The sequence below is a fragment of the Lepidochelys olivacea genome, assembly GCF_965140295.1.
Source record: "Lepidochelys olivacea isolate rLepOli2 genome assembly, chromosome: 3".
Classification (NCBI taxonomy): Eukaryota; Metazoa; Chordata; order Testudines; family Cheloniidae; genus Lepidochelys; species Lepidochelys olivacea.
In genome coordinates, this window is record NC_140413.1 from 39,709,722 (window position 1) to 39,725,373 (window position 15,652).

Consider the following 15,652-nt stretch of genomic DNA (forward strand, 5'->3'; position numbering starts at 1 on the left):
ATAGAATTTTATTTTTCATGCAGAATTTGTGAGTTCCACCAAATTGTTTCCATTTTCCAGTTTTGCATGTTTCAGATGTATTAGTTATGTATACACGTAACGTCTGTGCGCACATGAGCCTGAACCATGTATACGGCCAGGTCCATACAAACACACTTATGTGCACACTTGCCCCAACACATACACACTACCCGAGTTCTCCATTTCCCCATGCTAACCACCACTATCCTACAACTAAACTACTGCTAACTCACCAACCCCCCTTCCTGCCTCAGTAGCTTGGCCCTAAAACCTTACAATACACACAGAAGTTTGAACTTGGACAGGACATGACAGACAGACACAAAACAGTCCGTAAGGATGCTAGCACCCCCTTAGGCCAGGACGTTACAGTACATTTGTGTAATGACTTTGTTTAAATGAAATATTTAATTTCACTGAAATAGATAACAGTCAACAAAGATACATCAATTTCTGTAATAATATGCCTTGTAAGGAATCTATTTGTCAAAAAAACATTTCCTGAATCTCTTTTGTTGTCTCTGTTGTTACAGACATACTTGCTAACAGGTATTTTGAAATAATTTACCAAAATTGAAACTGGTGTGATTAAATTGTGTTATTTTGACAAATAAAATATGCAGAATTTTAAAGTATTGTGCACAGAATTTTTTATTTTTGCCTCAGAATTCTCCCCGGAGTATTCACATGGAATGAAGATAAGGCCTTACTAATGTGTGGCATTTTAGTTTTTAGTTCAAAACGGAGCGGTTGTAATTTCCTCATCTTTTCTCTCGAAGACAGGGATCGGCAACCTTTGGCACGTGGCCCGCCAGGGTAAGGCAGGCTGGGCCAGTTTGTTTACCTGCCATGTTCGCAGGTTCAGTTGATCGCAGCTCCCAGTGGCCGCAGTTCGCTGTTCTAGGCCAATGGGGGCTGCGGGAAGCGGCACAGACCAATGAATGTGCAGGCCACCGCTTTCTGCAGCCCTCATTGGCCCTGGCAGGCCGCGGGCCAAAGGTTGCCGATTCCTGCTCTAAGAAATCAAATGAATGCTTGGCCTAGATTCAGGAAAGTATCCCTGTTCCATAAGGGTGCTTAGGCATAAGTTTAACTCTAAGTACATGCTTAAGAGCTTTCTTGATTCAGAACATTAGTGATGATTAACTGAACCATTTTTTTCTTTGTTTGCTCTTAAAGTATGTTTTCTTCTTTTTCAAGAGACATGGCTATTGCACATTGGGAGAAGCTTTTAATCGCTTAGATTTTTCAAGTGCAATTCAGGACATCAGAAGGTTCAATTATGTGGTCAAAGTAAGCTGTTTATATTATATATTTCATAAATGTTTTGCTGGTTTGTCTAGTATAATTATACATTGGCAATATGCAACTACATAAATAAGCTGTTTGCATAAAAATATGCATTTAAAAATATATATAAAAATACCCAAGTTCTGAAGTAAACTTTTATTTTTGTGTGTTGAAAACTGATTTATTATACTGTGAAACGCCTCAGACTGCAGAAAGAAGAAAATAGGCCAATAACTCTTTTCTGATGGCTTTTCAGAGAAACATTGATGGTAACTTCAGTAGTTACTTTTTTGCATTATAAAAAATTCATAAAACAGCAAATTAAGACCCCACTATTAATATTCTGCAAAATAAACTATAATACATGTTTGTTTAACTTATTTTCACAACTGCAATTTTAATAATTTTTGATAATGCATTATGAATTAGAAAATTTTCTGTAGCGTATTGTTTTTTTAAAACAACGAAGTGTGAGTGCTATGAGTAGGGTTGCCAGGTGTCTGGTTTTCGACGGGAACGTCTGTCCGAAAAGGGAACCTAGCAGCGTCTGGTCAGCACAGCTGACCGGGCACTAAAAGTCCACTTGGCCGCAGTAACTGGTCTCTGCTGCTAGGGGGTGGGAAGAGGAGCTGTCGTGGCTGGAGCCACATAGAAGAGCTTGCTCTCTGCTCAGTTGCTGATGCCTGACAGAGTGGTGGCTTGTTTCCAGACTAGGTTCCAAGAGGTAGGTCCCGCCACCCAGGGGGAGGAGGGATCCTGTCCACCCCCATTCTGTCCCAGCATGCCCAGATTGCCCGAGCCCTAACCCCTTGCTACAGGAACCGACCCCCCCCCAGCTCCTTGCTCTAAGGATCGCCCACCACTATGCCCCGATTTTGCAGGTGGGCAGGTTCCGTGTCAGCTCCTCCCAGCCTGACTCTGCAGGCAGCAGGTGCATCCCATGAGAGGGGGGGAGTGAGCAAAATGTGGGGGTGGAGAGTGAGCAACTGAGGGAGGGGGGTGAGGGTGAGCAGAGGGCAGGGCCTTGGGGGAAGAAACAGGGTAGGGGTGGAGCAAAGGGGTTCAGTTTTCTGTACTTAGAAAGTTGACAACCCTAGCTATGAGGTGTCATTACACCACTCTGTCAATCTTTGCTGCAGCACATGCTTTATAAGTGGCAGGCATTTAGTGAGATAAGTGGTATTCCCTTTCTACTATTATTATTTCCTCTAAAACTTTGGGAACAGCACCCAGATTTTTAAAAATCTTCTAGCCTGTCCATCTTCCAAAAATGATTTTAATGAGATGCTGTTCTTGCCATGTTTATCTTTGTCTATTTCACAAATGACAGAACAGGGCAAAGTTTTAGAGAAGCAAACCTTTTAGTGATTGCTTCTTGGAACAATTTGTTCTAGAGCATCTAACAAGAGAGGCTAGCCTTAACTTAGTTTTAAGTAATACACTGTTATCTAGATTCAAAAGCCAAGGGGCAGATAGTGTACTATAAAGTGACAGTGACATTAAACTTGAAAAAGTGAGGTTTCAGTCAAATGAGAAGGTTAGTCAAAAAGGCCCTGAAGTAAAAATAAAGAAATTTAAATCCTTGGTGAATGCAGGGATGGTACTCAAAAACAGTAACAATCTCAGAAAATGTTTACTGCGAGAAAGCGAAGAGTATTTAAACGAATATGGCTAAATGACAGTGCTCAAGAGGCTACTTGAGCAAACAGAAATACTTCAAAACTTGGAAATCTGACCGTAGTAAAGCTAATAAACAGGCGCATAAATTACAGCAGCCAATAAGAGATGGAACTAGAAGGCCCAAAATGGATTTCAAAGAACAAACAGCTAAAGATAAAAACGAAGAGACACTTTAAAAAAAAATATCAAAAGCAGGAAGCCTGCAGAAGAATCAGTGCGTCAATAGTTGAAGGGGACAATTAAGGATGATAAGGACATTTCTTTGCCTCAATCTTCACCACCGAGAATGCTGGAGAACTTCTTAGTCAGGACCTGTTCTTTACTTGTAATAAAGGTGATCTATTCAGACGTGTCAGAATAGATGTTGGAGCAAATTGTTGATTTAAAAAAGAGTAAGTTACCAGGCCCAAATGGTAAACCAAGAGTTCTGAAGAAGTCTAAGTAGAAGTAGCTGAGCTGTTAACAAAAACATGCAATAATTAAAAATAGGCACTGTTCAGAGGATTGTAGGGTATCAAGCTTTTTAAAAAAAAAAAAAAAAAAAAAAAGCAGAAGCTCCAGAGGTTGATCCAGTGAATTTACAGTCTAGTAAGCCTTACATATGTACCTGTCAGATTGGTTGAAACAATAATTTAGCTAAAGATTAACAAAGTACATGGAAGATCATGATATAATAAAGTCTAAGCAGCTGGGTCTCTGCACACAACTAATCAAAGAACATGTCAAAAGTAGTAAATAAAGGAGAACTGGTTGGCATTATAAGCAGTGCAACCAGATCTGCCTTAGTTAAGGTTACATAATTCTTCCCATTTATAGAACCTGTTTTCAGTGGCTTATAGCTTTTCCAAAATTTAACTGTATGCTGAAGGGGAGAGACAAGACTGGGACTGATTCAGGAGGGTTCAGGTTTGGTGGGTGGAACAGTGGCACAATGATCTGTGCCCATTCCCCTCCATAACCTGGAATAGAACCCAAGATTCCTTAGTATTATCATTCCTCTGTCAACAAATCTCTCTAAAAGCCTCTGGAAAAGTGTGTGTCCCAATTCTTCTCCACTACTGGACTACTGTAACGGGGCCAGCACCCGCCTCTCATGCATGCCCCCTTTTTTGTCTGGCTGATAGTGCCTGCAAACACAGTTCTTTTCATGTCTTCTTGTGGATGGCCCCCTTTCTCTCGGTTAGGTGTGAGCCTGCTTTTCTTTTTTGGTCTTACATCAGGCTGGCACCTGCTTCTCGCGAGCATCACCCCCAGCTGCTAGTTCTCTCGGCGGGCCTTCGGCTGCTCAGTCCTCTGGCTGAGCCAGACCCTGTCCCCCCCTTCCAATTTATAAAGTCCAAGTTCTTTCTCGGCCCTGGTATGGAGCCATAGCTCTAAGTCTTCTTCCCAGAGGCACTGCCTTCTTCAACCACCCAGTCAGGGCCCATCTCAGCTGGTGTCCTTTGCAGCAGCGCTCCCTGGGCTCTGTCTGAAACCAGACCAGCAGGGCCCATCTCAGTGCTGCCTGGTCTGGCTGGGTCCTGGGTTCAGCCTGCCTCATCAAGCTCCAGCAACTGAAGGCTCTGCTGTGCTGCTTGCCTTTTAATGGTCCCTTCTGGCCCCTTATTGGTCGCTCCAGCAGCCCCTCTGATTGGCCGCTTTTCTGCAGCCACTCTAGACTCCCTGGAGGACTTCTTGCTGTTCTATTCTGGGACAGGGTGACGCAGAGTCTTTTCTCATGTCCCCCTTAGTCAGGTTGTACTCCGCTTGGGCTACCTCTGCCTCTGGCTCACTTTGGCCTCTGCTCAATAAATAATTAAAATCTTGCCTGTTTTCCATGGCTGCATCTGCCTCTGGTCCTCCTTTGACCTTTGCCTCTGGCCTCACACAATAAAACAGTTAAAAGCTTGCCCCAGTAAAACAGTTGTATCTGACCTGACCCCTTTTGGAGAAGTTCGGTCTGAAGATCCCACTTTTGCTACCATAATGTAACGGAGTCAGCACCTGCCTCTCATGTGTGCCCCCTTTTTTTGGCCGATAGTGCCTGCAAACACAATTCTAGGCTGCCTGGAGAACTTTCCGCTGCTCTGTTCTGGGACAGGGTGATGCAGGGCCGTGAGTCCTTGAGCAGGGGGCCTCTGGACCTAGTCCACCCTGCCATAACTACACAGGAGGACAGCCTACTACTATCGATTTACTCCATTAGCTCAAGTGTTAGAGGTCTGTGCTGTGGATCTAAAGGTTCCAGCCCTGCTACTGACCCATTTCGGTATGAGTATGATGCAATGTGATATTTGTTTTTTCAATTTTCTTTGTTAAAAATCTAGGAAACTATATTCAAAAGTATTACGTTAAAAGTTGGCACAGTCAACCTTAATTGCAGCGTTTCTTAATCTGAGTGCTTGAATTGTAATCTTAATATTTCTGATGTAGTTTTTGTGTATAACCATTTCTTCAGATTTCCAAAAAGCGATTGACAAGGTCACAAACAAGAGGCTACTAAGGAAGTGAAGTAGTCACAGGGTGACAGGCAACATATTGTCATGGATTAAAAACTAGCTGGGAGACAGAAAGCAAAAAGAGTAAAATTAAATGGTCAATTTTCATCATGGCAGAAGGTTCCCAGCACAGTATCTCAAGATTCCATTCTAGGTTCTGTGATTAATGCATTTATTAATGATCTGGAAATGGCAGCAAGTAATGAAATAGTAACATTTGCAAATGTTACTAATAGGACTGTCAAGCGATTAATCACATGATTAAAAAAAGTAATTGCCCAATTAATTGCAATGTTAAACAGTAACAGAATACCATTTATTTAAATATTTATGGATGTTTTCTACATTTTCAAATATATTCATTTCAATTACAACACATAATGCAAAGTGACAGTGCTCACTTTATATTTGTTTTTGTTTACAAATATTTGCACTGTAAAAAAACAAAAGAAATCGTATTTTTCAATTCACCTAATACAAGTACTGTAGTGCAATCTCATTATTATGAAAGTTGAACTTACAAATGTAGACTTATGTACAAAAAATAACTGCATTCAAAAAATAAAGGAATGTAAAACTTTAGAGCCTAGAAGTCCACTCAGTTCTATTTCTTGTTCAGCCAATCACGCAGACAAACACGTTTGTTTACATTTGGAGGAGATAATGCTCCCTGCTTCTTGTTCACAGTGTCACCCGAAAGGTGAGAACAGGTGTTCTCATGGCACTGTTGTAGCCAGCGACGCAAGATATTTACATGCCAGATGCGCTAAAGATTCATATGACCCTCATGCTTCAACCACCATTCTAGAGGACATTCGTGCATGCAGATGACAGGCTCTGCTCAATAACGATCCAAAGCAGTGCAGACTGACGCATGTTCATTTTCATCATCTGAGTCAGATGCCAACAGCAGAAAGTTGATTTTCTCTTTTGGTGGTTTGGGTTCTGTAGTTCCCACATCGGAGTGTTGCTCTTTTAAAACTTCTGAAAGAATGCTCCACACCTGTCAAGGTTCTTTCCCCACTCTGAACTCTAGGGTACAGATGTGGGGACCTGCATGAAAGACCCCATAAGCTTATTCTTACCAGCTTAGGTTAAAAGCTGCCACCACCAAAGTGTTACACAAAGAATAACAGGGGAAGTGCCCACTTGGAAACGTCTCCCCCCCCCCAATACTCCCCAAAGCACTACACCCCCTTTCCTGGGGAAGGCTTGATAAAAATCCTCACCAGTTTGCATAGGTGAACACAGACCCAAACCCTTGGATCTTAAGAACAATGAAAAAGCAATGAGGTTCTTAAAAGAAGAATTTTAATTGAAGAAAAAGTAAAAGAATCACCTCTTTAAAATCAGGATGGTAAATACCTTACAGGGTAATCAGATTCAAAACATAGAGAATCTCTCTAGGCAAAACCTTATGTTACAAAAAGACACAAAAACAGGAATATACATTCCATTCAGCACAACTTATTTTATCAGCCATTTAAACAAAACAGAATCTAACACATATCTAACTAGATTGCTTACTAACTCTTAACAGGAGTTCTGACCTGCATTCTTGCTCTGGTCCCAGCAAAAGCATCACACAGACAGACAGGACCCTTTGTCCCCGCCCTCCCCACTAGCTTTGAAAGTATCTTGTCTCCTCATTGGTCATTTTGGTCAGGTGCCTGCGAGGTTATCTTAGCTTCTTAACCCTTTACAGGTGAAAGGGTTTTTCCTCTGGCCAGGAGGAATTTAAAGGTGTTTACCCTTCCCTTTATATTTATGACAACACCTCATCCCTCTCAGATTTTGGAAGGCACTTCAGATTCTGAAACCTGGGGTCGAGCGATGTAGCTATCTTTAGAAATCTCACGTTAGTACCTTCTTTGCATATTGTCAAATCTGGAGCGAAAGTGTTCTTAAAATGAACATGTGCTGAGTCATCATCCGAGACTACTATAATATGAACTATATGACAGAATGCAGGTAAAATAGAGCCGGAGACAGACAATTCTCCTCCAAGGAGTTCAGTCACAAATTTAATCAACACGTTATTTTTTTTAATGAGCGTCATCAGCATGAAAGCATGTCCTCTAGAATGGTGGCCAAAGCATGAAGGGGCATATGAATATTTAGCATATCTGGCACATAAATACTTGCAGTGCCGGCTACAAGAGTGCCATGCGAACGCCTGATTTCACTTTCTGGTGATATTGTAAATAAGAAGTGGGTAACATTATCTCCTGTAAACGTAAACAAACTTGTTTGTCTTAGCGATTGGCTGAATGAGAAGTAGGACTGAGTGGACTTGAAAGCTCTAAAGTTTCTCTGTGTGTTTCAGGGCAGATGGTTGTGGGGAAATTGGGACAGGGGGTGCATTGGAATCACCCTGCAAGTTGTAATGAAGACTGGTGAAGACCAGGGGCAGCTGTTTTGTTATAAGTAGGCTGCTGTGGTCAGTCTTGCATCAGGGCTGTACAGCACATAGACTCAGGGAACTACGTACATGCTTGTCAGCTGGCTATTGGTGTCCGGGATGTGAGCCGTAGCAGAAGACCACAGCAGGCAGTTATATAACCTCTCACTGGTCTGGACTGTGTCCAGCCCTCTCCTGGAACACACAGAGAAATAATAATGTTTGATGCTTTTTTAAAGAGACCAAAGTACAGCTTATCACTTTAACTGGAGTTAACAATCACTTAAATTCAAATACAGCACTAGGTTGGTTTAGATTAAAAGTAAAACAAGTTCATTAACAAAAGGACATGGGTTAAGTGATACAAAGTAGAAAATATTGGAGGTAGAACAGGTTACAAACAAACCAAAGTTAAAATATGCTTTCTAATGGCTAAGACCATCCTTAAAAAGCTACAGACTTTGCTCAAGGTAGTTTTCTCACTAGTCATTCTTTGAGCAGGCACTCTGGCCAGGACCCAACAAATGGAACACAGACTGCTTGGTTTCTTTTTCTCCTGCGAGGTAAGATAAAGATGGAGTCTCTATCTGTCCCTTACATTCCCAACAGAACTTTTTTTGTCTTGAAAGTCAGGAAGGTCTCCTAGGAATTCGTCCTATGTCTCTCTGTGGTGCAGGAGCCATGCTAATTCTCCATCTCCCGAGGTCAGCCTCAGGATGTTCCCTGCTGGTTTAGCTTGATGGCTTTGTTTATTGCTAATATGTAAATTGAGGTAAACCCACATTTCTTTGTCTAGGACAAACCTGTTTATTGCCTCTTCCCAGGCTAGACCGCCTGGTTTTAAACACATTCTAGTAACATCACACAGAGAGAATTCATAACTTTGCATTCAATGTTACATATATTTTTACAATGATGATATTGACCACTGTGATATTAATTTTCAAATGATACCCCACAACACATATTTTGTACAAATATCATTGCAGTAGTGTGTAGCAGGTGAATACAGAGATATCCTGTCCTTTTGTGACCCAAGGTAAAAGTATATAAAATAAATAATATAGAGATGGTAATTAGAAACCTAGGCTTTTGCTGTCTCATAACACAAGAACAAAGGAATATTGGATTAAGGTAAGAGTTGGGGAAGTAAAAAAACAATAAAAAGAAATACTTTTTCACATAACCTGTAATTAAGTTGTGGAACTCTCAGCCACAGGAAGTTGTTGAGGCCAAGAACTTATCAAGGCTCAGATGGGGTTGGATATTTATATGGATATCAAGAATATCCAAAATAGTAATATTTTATGATAAATTTTGGAAGGGGTATTATACCTCATGCTTCAGTGCTTAGGCCTATCTTTTAACTATTGGAAATCAAAAAAAGACCTAATGCAGGGGGGCAGATTACCCCACATCTTCCTGTTGCAGATTTCTTACATCTTCTACTGAAGCTTCTGGTGTTGGCCTCTCTTGGAGACAGAATAGTGGACTAGATGAACCTCAGTTCTGATTCAGTATGACAGTTCCTATGTTGCAGTCTTCTTCTGTTGTCCAAGAGTAACATTTAGTTGTTAATAGACCTAATGCTGACTATGTTTATACAGTGTGTTTGTAACATACTTCTGTTTGCTGTGTCAAGTTAAAGCAGTATGATATAATTCAAGAATTTCTTCCATTGCCATGTGGAACGAAGTAACTCTTCTGAGGCCCCAGTTCAGCTCTGTGCGGGTGCCTGTATTATGGCTAAGTGTAAACAAACACAGAACAGTCATCTGGCTTTTTTGTTGCAAAATCAGTAATAAAATCAGAAAAGATGACTGTGAGAAACAGCATTTTCCAGCCAGAGCTGCAACTCTCTCAATTAAGACTTTATTTCCAAAATAATTAATATGGGCAAAGTTCTTGTCCTGACATGAGGATGGTGAGCAGAATGTGCAGGAAAGCTTTTTTGGCCAGAAGGGGAAGACACCATTCTTTATGGTTAGGGTTGCCAACCCTCCTGGTTTCGCCAGGAGTCTCCCGGAATCAGGCTCTATATCCCGGAGGCTACTGAAGCCAAACCGGGAGATTTTAGGCTGCTAAAAGTCTGGCAGTGCAGCAGGGCTAAGGCAGGCTCCCTGGCTGCCCTGGCTCCATGCTGCTCCCGGAAGCGGCTGGCACATCCCTGCGGCCCCTGGGAGGCACAGGGGACTCCACATATTTCCCGCACCCGCAAGTGTCGCTGCCACAGATCCCGATGCCACTGTTCCTGTCCAAGGGGAGCTACGGAGTCAGCGCTCAGGGCTGGGGCAGCGCACAGAGACCCCCTGGCCCCACCTCCACCTAGGAGCCACTGCTAGATGTGCCAGGTGCTTCCAGGAGCAGCGTGGAGCCAGGGCAGGCTGTACCACTGACCAGGAGCTGCCTGAGGTAAGTGCCACACGGCCGGGGCCTGGACTCCTCATCCCCTTCCACACTCCAGCCCCCACCTCGGAGGCCCCTCCTGTACCCAAACTCCCTTCCAGAGCCCGCATCCCCTCCTGAACCCCTACCCCAGCCTGGAGCCTTCTCCTGCGCCCAAACTCTGTCCCAGAACCCACACCGCTCACCTCCCCCATCCCAATCCCCTGCCCCAGTCCTGAGCCCCCTCCTGCACCCAAACTCCCTCCCAGAGTTTGCACCCCCTGCCCCAGGCTTAGCCCAGAGCCCCCTTCCATACTCCAAACCCCTCGGCCGCAGCCCAGAGTCCACACCCCAACCGCCTGCCTCAGCCCGGTGAAAGTGAGCGAGGGTGTGGGAAAGCGAGCAACAGAGGGAGGGGGGATGGAATGAGCAGAGCGGGGCCTCAGAAAAGGGGCAGGACACGAGTGGGGCCTCAAGGAAGGGGTGGGGCAGGCAAGAGAGTTTGCGTTTGTGTGATTAGACGGTTGGCAAACCTATTTATGGTGTGGGGAATGACACTTGTTTTGTTGAAAAATTGTAAAAGCCCCTTTCTGGATGTCTCCGGGCTCTCAATAAAAACAAAATCACAGTGCAAGTTCTACTCCATTCCTTTCTTAGGTCTATTGTAACAACATTGGAATCCCCCAACAGTCAGTGATGTCTGCAAATCGCTGCAATGTTTGTAAAAGGGTCAACCAATTATGAAGCTCATACTGTGTAGGAAAGCTTAGAGTTTCATTTTCCTTCACGTATATGCACCATTCTGCAGTGGAATTTATAGGAGTGTCTGAAAAATGTTTTAAAATCTCATCCTAAATACATCTTTTAAGTTCTTGTGCTCTGTGCTTTTGGATTCCTAAAAAACTGCCACATCTTGTGGATTTGCATTCAGTGGTGTTGAAGGAAGGAGAGAAGAAGCAGTCAGCTGTTAGCTCAGCAGATAGTGGTTGTTCTGGTCTAGGATTTGCTGACTCTCTTATCTCCATAGCTGGTCACCACAAATTGCCTGCACATTTGCTGCAGCAAGGTCCAAAGGCTTCATGTGGATTTGCTTGAAATAAAATAATTCCCAATTATCAGTTGCTCACAGTTTCAATTTTATCTAAATTGAGTTAGTGTTTCATGAAGTGGCATTAGATCTCCTTTTTCTTAGGTGCCAGAAGGGTATTCTCTATCTCTGTTGTTTTTTTAACTCCTACTTAATGACCTAATGCATCTCCCCTTTGGTAGGATCTTATCTTCTCTGAGAAGGAGCTGGAGATTAATATTTTAGGAGCATAAATGTAAGCCCCATTAAAAAAACTACAGTCCTAATCTGTACTAAAAATCCCCAGCAAACCTAGCAGTCTATTCCCCCTACTTCTCAAGCAAGTATTTAGTAGAGTTTTGTAGTGAGGTTTTATAATAAAGTCTTATGACATCACTTATATTTGTAAAATATGCTTTAATACATTATGCAGTAACAAAACAACCACCATAGTCCAGAACAATAAAATGTATTTTTATATGTACTTTAAAAGCTTTAATGCATTTTATTTGTTCACCTTCAAAATGGCAATGGGCTTCCCATTTATTAGCACCAATTAGGAAGGTACTATAGTATAGAATAAAACGTACGGCTTTTCAAGGGATTGGGAATACCACCTTTGAAGTGTGAGATCCTGGAAAATGATTGATTGAGCTTTGCTGAAATTGTCCAGGCCCAAGTTCAAAAAGTTCTCTTTCATAACGTGACTTAACTACAGTGTAGTCAGAAAGAATTGACCTTGGATCTCCTTTTTAAAGTAATGAAATTAAAATGGCTGAGCACACTTAGTGCACATTAGTTAAACGTCAGCTTGTGAGTGCTGGAAATTGCAACCTCTACTTTTTTCCTTTAGGAAAAAGTCTATCTAAACAAGCTCTTTATATGCATATTCTATGCATATGCATATTCTCTTCTATTATGAATACCGAAAACTGATGAGAAATTAAGAGAATCAGTAGAGTGAGTAGCAAACTACCTAGTTTTCCCATTGTAGTATTGGTAGGAGATGAGTGTGAATTCAATCAACTCATCTAGAAAGCTGATCTGTAAAAGCATTTTAATATAGTGATTGCAGCTGTGAATAAGTCTTTTGTTTTTGTTCTGATGTCTCACTATGCAAATAAGTTATTTGTGCCAGTATCAAAATTCTGTACTGTCTCATTTCCATCTCCAACTTCTGATTTATCATTAATGTAGGCCCCAACACCTAACTTCTTATTTTCTACGTTACCTTTAATGCAATTTGATATTCATTGTGACAAAATGCATTTTTTTTTTTAGACGTGCCTTCTGTTCTTTGTAACAGAACTGTCTAAGAGCTCAGTGGAAATGGGTTTTAATGGTGTCACTTGCACCAGGATTTCCTTTGCATGCATTCAAATTGAAGCTCCTTTATACTGCTTAAGGGCTCAGAGCAGCCTATCTCTTTGTCCAGGAGATAGCACACTCTTCAGCTTCAAAACAAGGGAAGGCTACAACTTTAAAGAAAGAAGAAGAAAAAAAACACAGAGGGGAAAAATCACTCCTGACTTTTTAAAAGCTGGACATTCATGTGCAGAAGGACTTTGATCATCTCTGGCTGCATCCCCTTTCAGGCCAACTCCAACCCTTCTTCTCACCACCCACCTATCATTGAGAGTTTCTTAGAGGGAATTCTGTGGGCTGCCATGCAACTGCATTCTGGCCGTTCCGACAACAGTTTTCCCTAGCCTGAGGGGTGGAGACCGTTTGAGCTGAAATAGGAGGAAAATAACAGCAAGTCTCATCATTTGTAGAAGTGAGAAAATCAGTCAGTAGCTATGATTGTTATCTTCAAATACTAACTGTGCACTAAGGTCAAAAGCAAAGTTCTCCATCTGCATTTCAGTGTGCTCTAGATCAGCACCAGACTCACCTGTGTTTCAAGAGATGGGGTTTAATTCTTAGAATATTATTGCAAATTTCTCAAATTAATATTTATTTATGAATATTCATATCCATTTTGGCTTCTATTCAAGTACTGTATAACTTGTGATAATATGATTATATGCACACCATTCATCATCAGATTACTGCAGTTATCTTTTCCTGGGGCTGAAGGTGGAAGCAATGCTGGGGCCTCCAGTTCATGAGGAATGTGGCAGCTTCCCTCTTGAGCAGGATGCACCATGATGAGCGCATCATGCCCGTGCTCCAGTCAGTATACTGACTACCATTTTGCATTCAAAACCTGATCCTCAAATCTTTCAATGAGCCAGGACCCATACATATCAGAGTCCACATCTCCATCCATGAACCTCCAAGACAGCGGCCTTTACTGTCTCCCTGTAGCTTACAAAGACTGTGATGGAATATGTGAGAGCAGAGATGAAGTATTCTCTGTGAAGTGGCTAGCTGTGAAACAAGCTTCCAGAGGAGACTGGACATCAGCCTGGCCACATTTGTGCATGCTACAAGACCCTTTGAAAGAGCTTTCTCACATTATCAGTATGGTTTGGTCTGGGAAGGTAAAAGAGCAGTAGATTCTGTACTAATTGAGCCTACAGGTTTATTCTAAGTGTGAGTTCAACTGTAAAAAGTGAGGTATAAGTTCATAAGATGTCACAACAGCCTATTACAAATGTTGATGGGAAAAGATATGAAAGGGAGACAGACTGAATTAGTACAAACAAAAGGCCTGCTGACAGAACCAAGGACTGCTAAAATCATGCATGGTGAATAAAAGAACTGTGGAACCAGAAAGCATCAAAACTAGTGTGTCAGAGCCTTAAATGGTGGACAAAATAATTAGGGGATGGGCTATTCCACCCACCATTCCCTTTTAGGATCCTTAAAGAAAAGGACTTTGGGAGAAAAATTGGCTACTGGAATGAGCTTCACCATCATGGCTGCTACCTCCACTGCCACCTGGGACCTCAGGCCTTCATCTTCCTGAGAGATGTCCTATCCAGACCAGGCTAGAGAGAGACACCCATATGACACTGCCACCTCTGCCTGAATCTCAGTCACCACCTGGGATGTAAGACTTTGTCTCCCCCAGCCCACATGTATCCTTTTTCTCCCCCCGCTTATTTTTTCTCTTTCCTACCTTCCCTCCTTTTTCCTTCTGTCTAATAAGAGTCTGGTTTATCTGGCCAAGACTGTATATTATATATAATACTGCTGTAAGCCTGTGACCAGGAATGAGCAACTAAGAGCAATACTCTAAAGAGCCTGATGCTGGTTTATGTTTTGCATGTCTCGCAATGGTGATAAGACTGAGCCCTGGTCTACACTGGGGGGGTGGAATCGATCTAAGTTACGCAACTTCAGCTACGTGAATAACGTAGCTGAAGTCGACGTACTTAGATGGACTTACCGTGGTGTCTTCACCGCGGTGAGTCGACTGCTGCCGCTCCCCAGTCAACTCTGCCTGCGCCTCTCACAGCACTGGAGTACAGGAGTCGACGGGAGAGTGCTTGGGGGGGGTCGATTTATCGCATCTAGACTAGACGCGATAAATCGATCCCTCACAGAGTGAAGACATACTCTGTGAGCTCTACGTGTGTTTCTCCAGCAGTGAGGTTGCAAATGAGAATCATTTCAGAGGCAGAAGCTGCATCTTCTGTCCTTGCTGTTCCTTTCTCTAGACTTTAACAGCAACAATGACAGCTTCAGCCCATCTCAGGTAACTTCTTTTCCCAAAAACTACAGCTTTGCAAATCTGCAGATATCCACTTATATTCACAGATCTCCACATCCGGGGATGTGGATATCCACAGATCGGATGCAGATACAAATTACATATCCGTGCAGGGCTCTATCAGAAAGGATTGTTATTGCCATCTTTGATACCATCTAAAAAAGACAGTCAAACACAGGGTATATTATTCTTCTGAAAGCTTTCTGCAGCTATAGAGAAAGGGAAGTTGTTAAAATGAAAGCCTTATGTAATACTCTACATTTCAAAAGCTTTAACTGTTTTTCCTTCTTTTCTATAACTTTAGTAAAAAGTTTAAAGGATATTTAATTTTTTTTTTTTTTTTTTTTGCTACGGTACTATGCAGGCTGAGGTCTCTGCGTACCAAATCCTGAACCTTGTTTAAACTATTATGAATGTTGGATAATGACTGAGTTATGTTAATGCCTTTGGCCTATGTATCCCATCTAAAGTAATACAACTCCATGATGTTCAGTGGACCTCACTAGGCAAATGTAATTTATCTCATGAGCAATTGAATACTGCCATGATGGAGCTGCAGAAAGCTCTTAAATGCACAGCTACCCTTTCTGAGAATTCTCAGCAGTAGCGCCTTTCAGACAGCTACATGGCTTCTGTTAACTTTGTTTAGAGTCAGTCCTTCAATCTGATCG

At 42.2% G+C, this 15,652-nt stretch overlaps 1 protein-coding gene across 2 annotated transcripts in view; it reads left to right on the plus strand.

The window, feature by feature from the left end:
* The window catches only part of FBXO25 (F-box protein 25), a 63,292-nt gene that overhangs the window by 24,431 nt on the left and 23,209 nt on the right, over nucleotides 1-15,652 (plus strand). For both annotated transcript variants that reach the window (XM_084623452.1, XM_084623453.1), the window contains exon 5: nucleotides 1,222-1,314. In XM_084623452.1, the coding sequence (XP_084479578.1) occupies nucleotides 1,222-1,314 (93 nt within the window). The remainder of the gene's footprint in view (nucleotides 1-1,221; nucleotides 1,315-15,652) is intronic.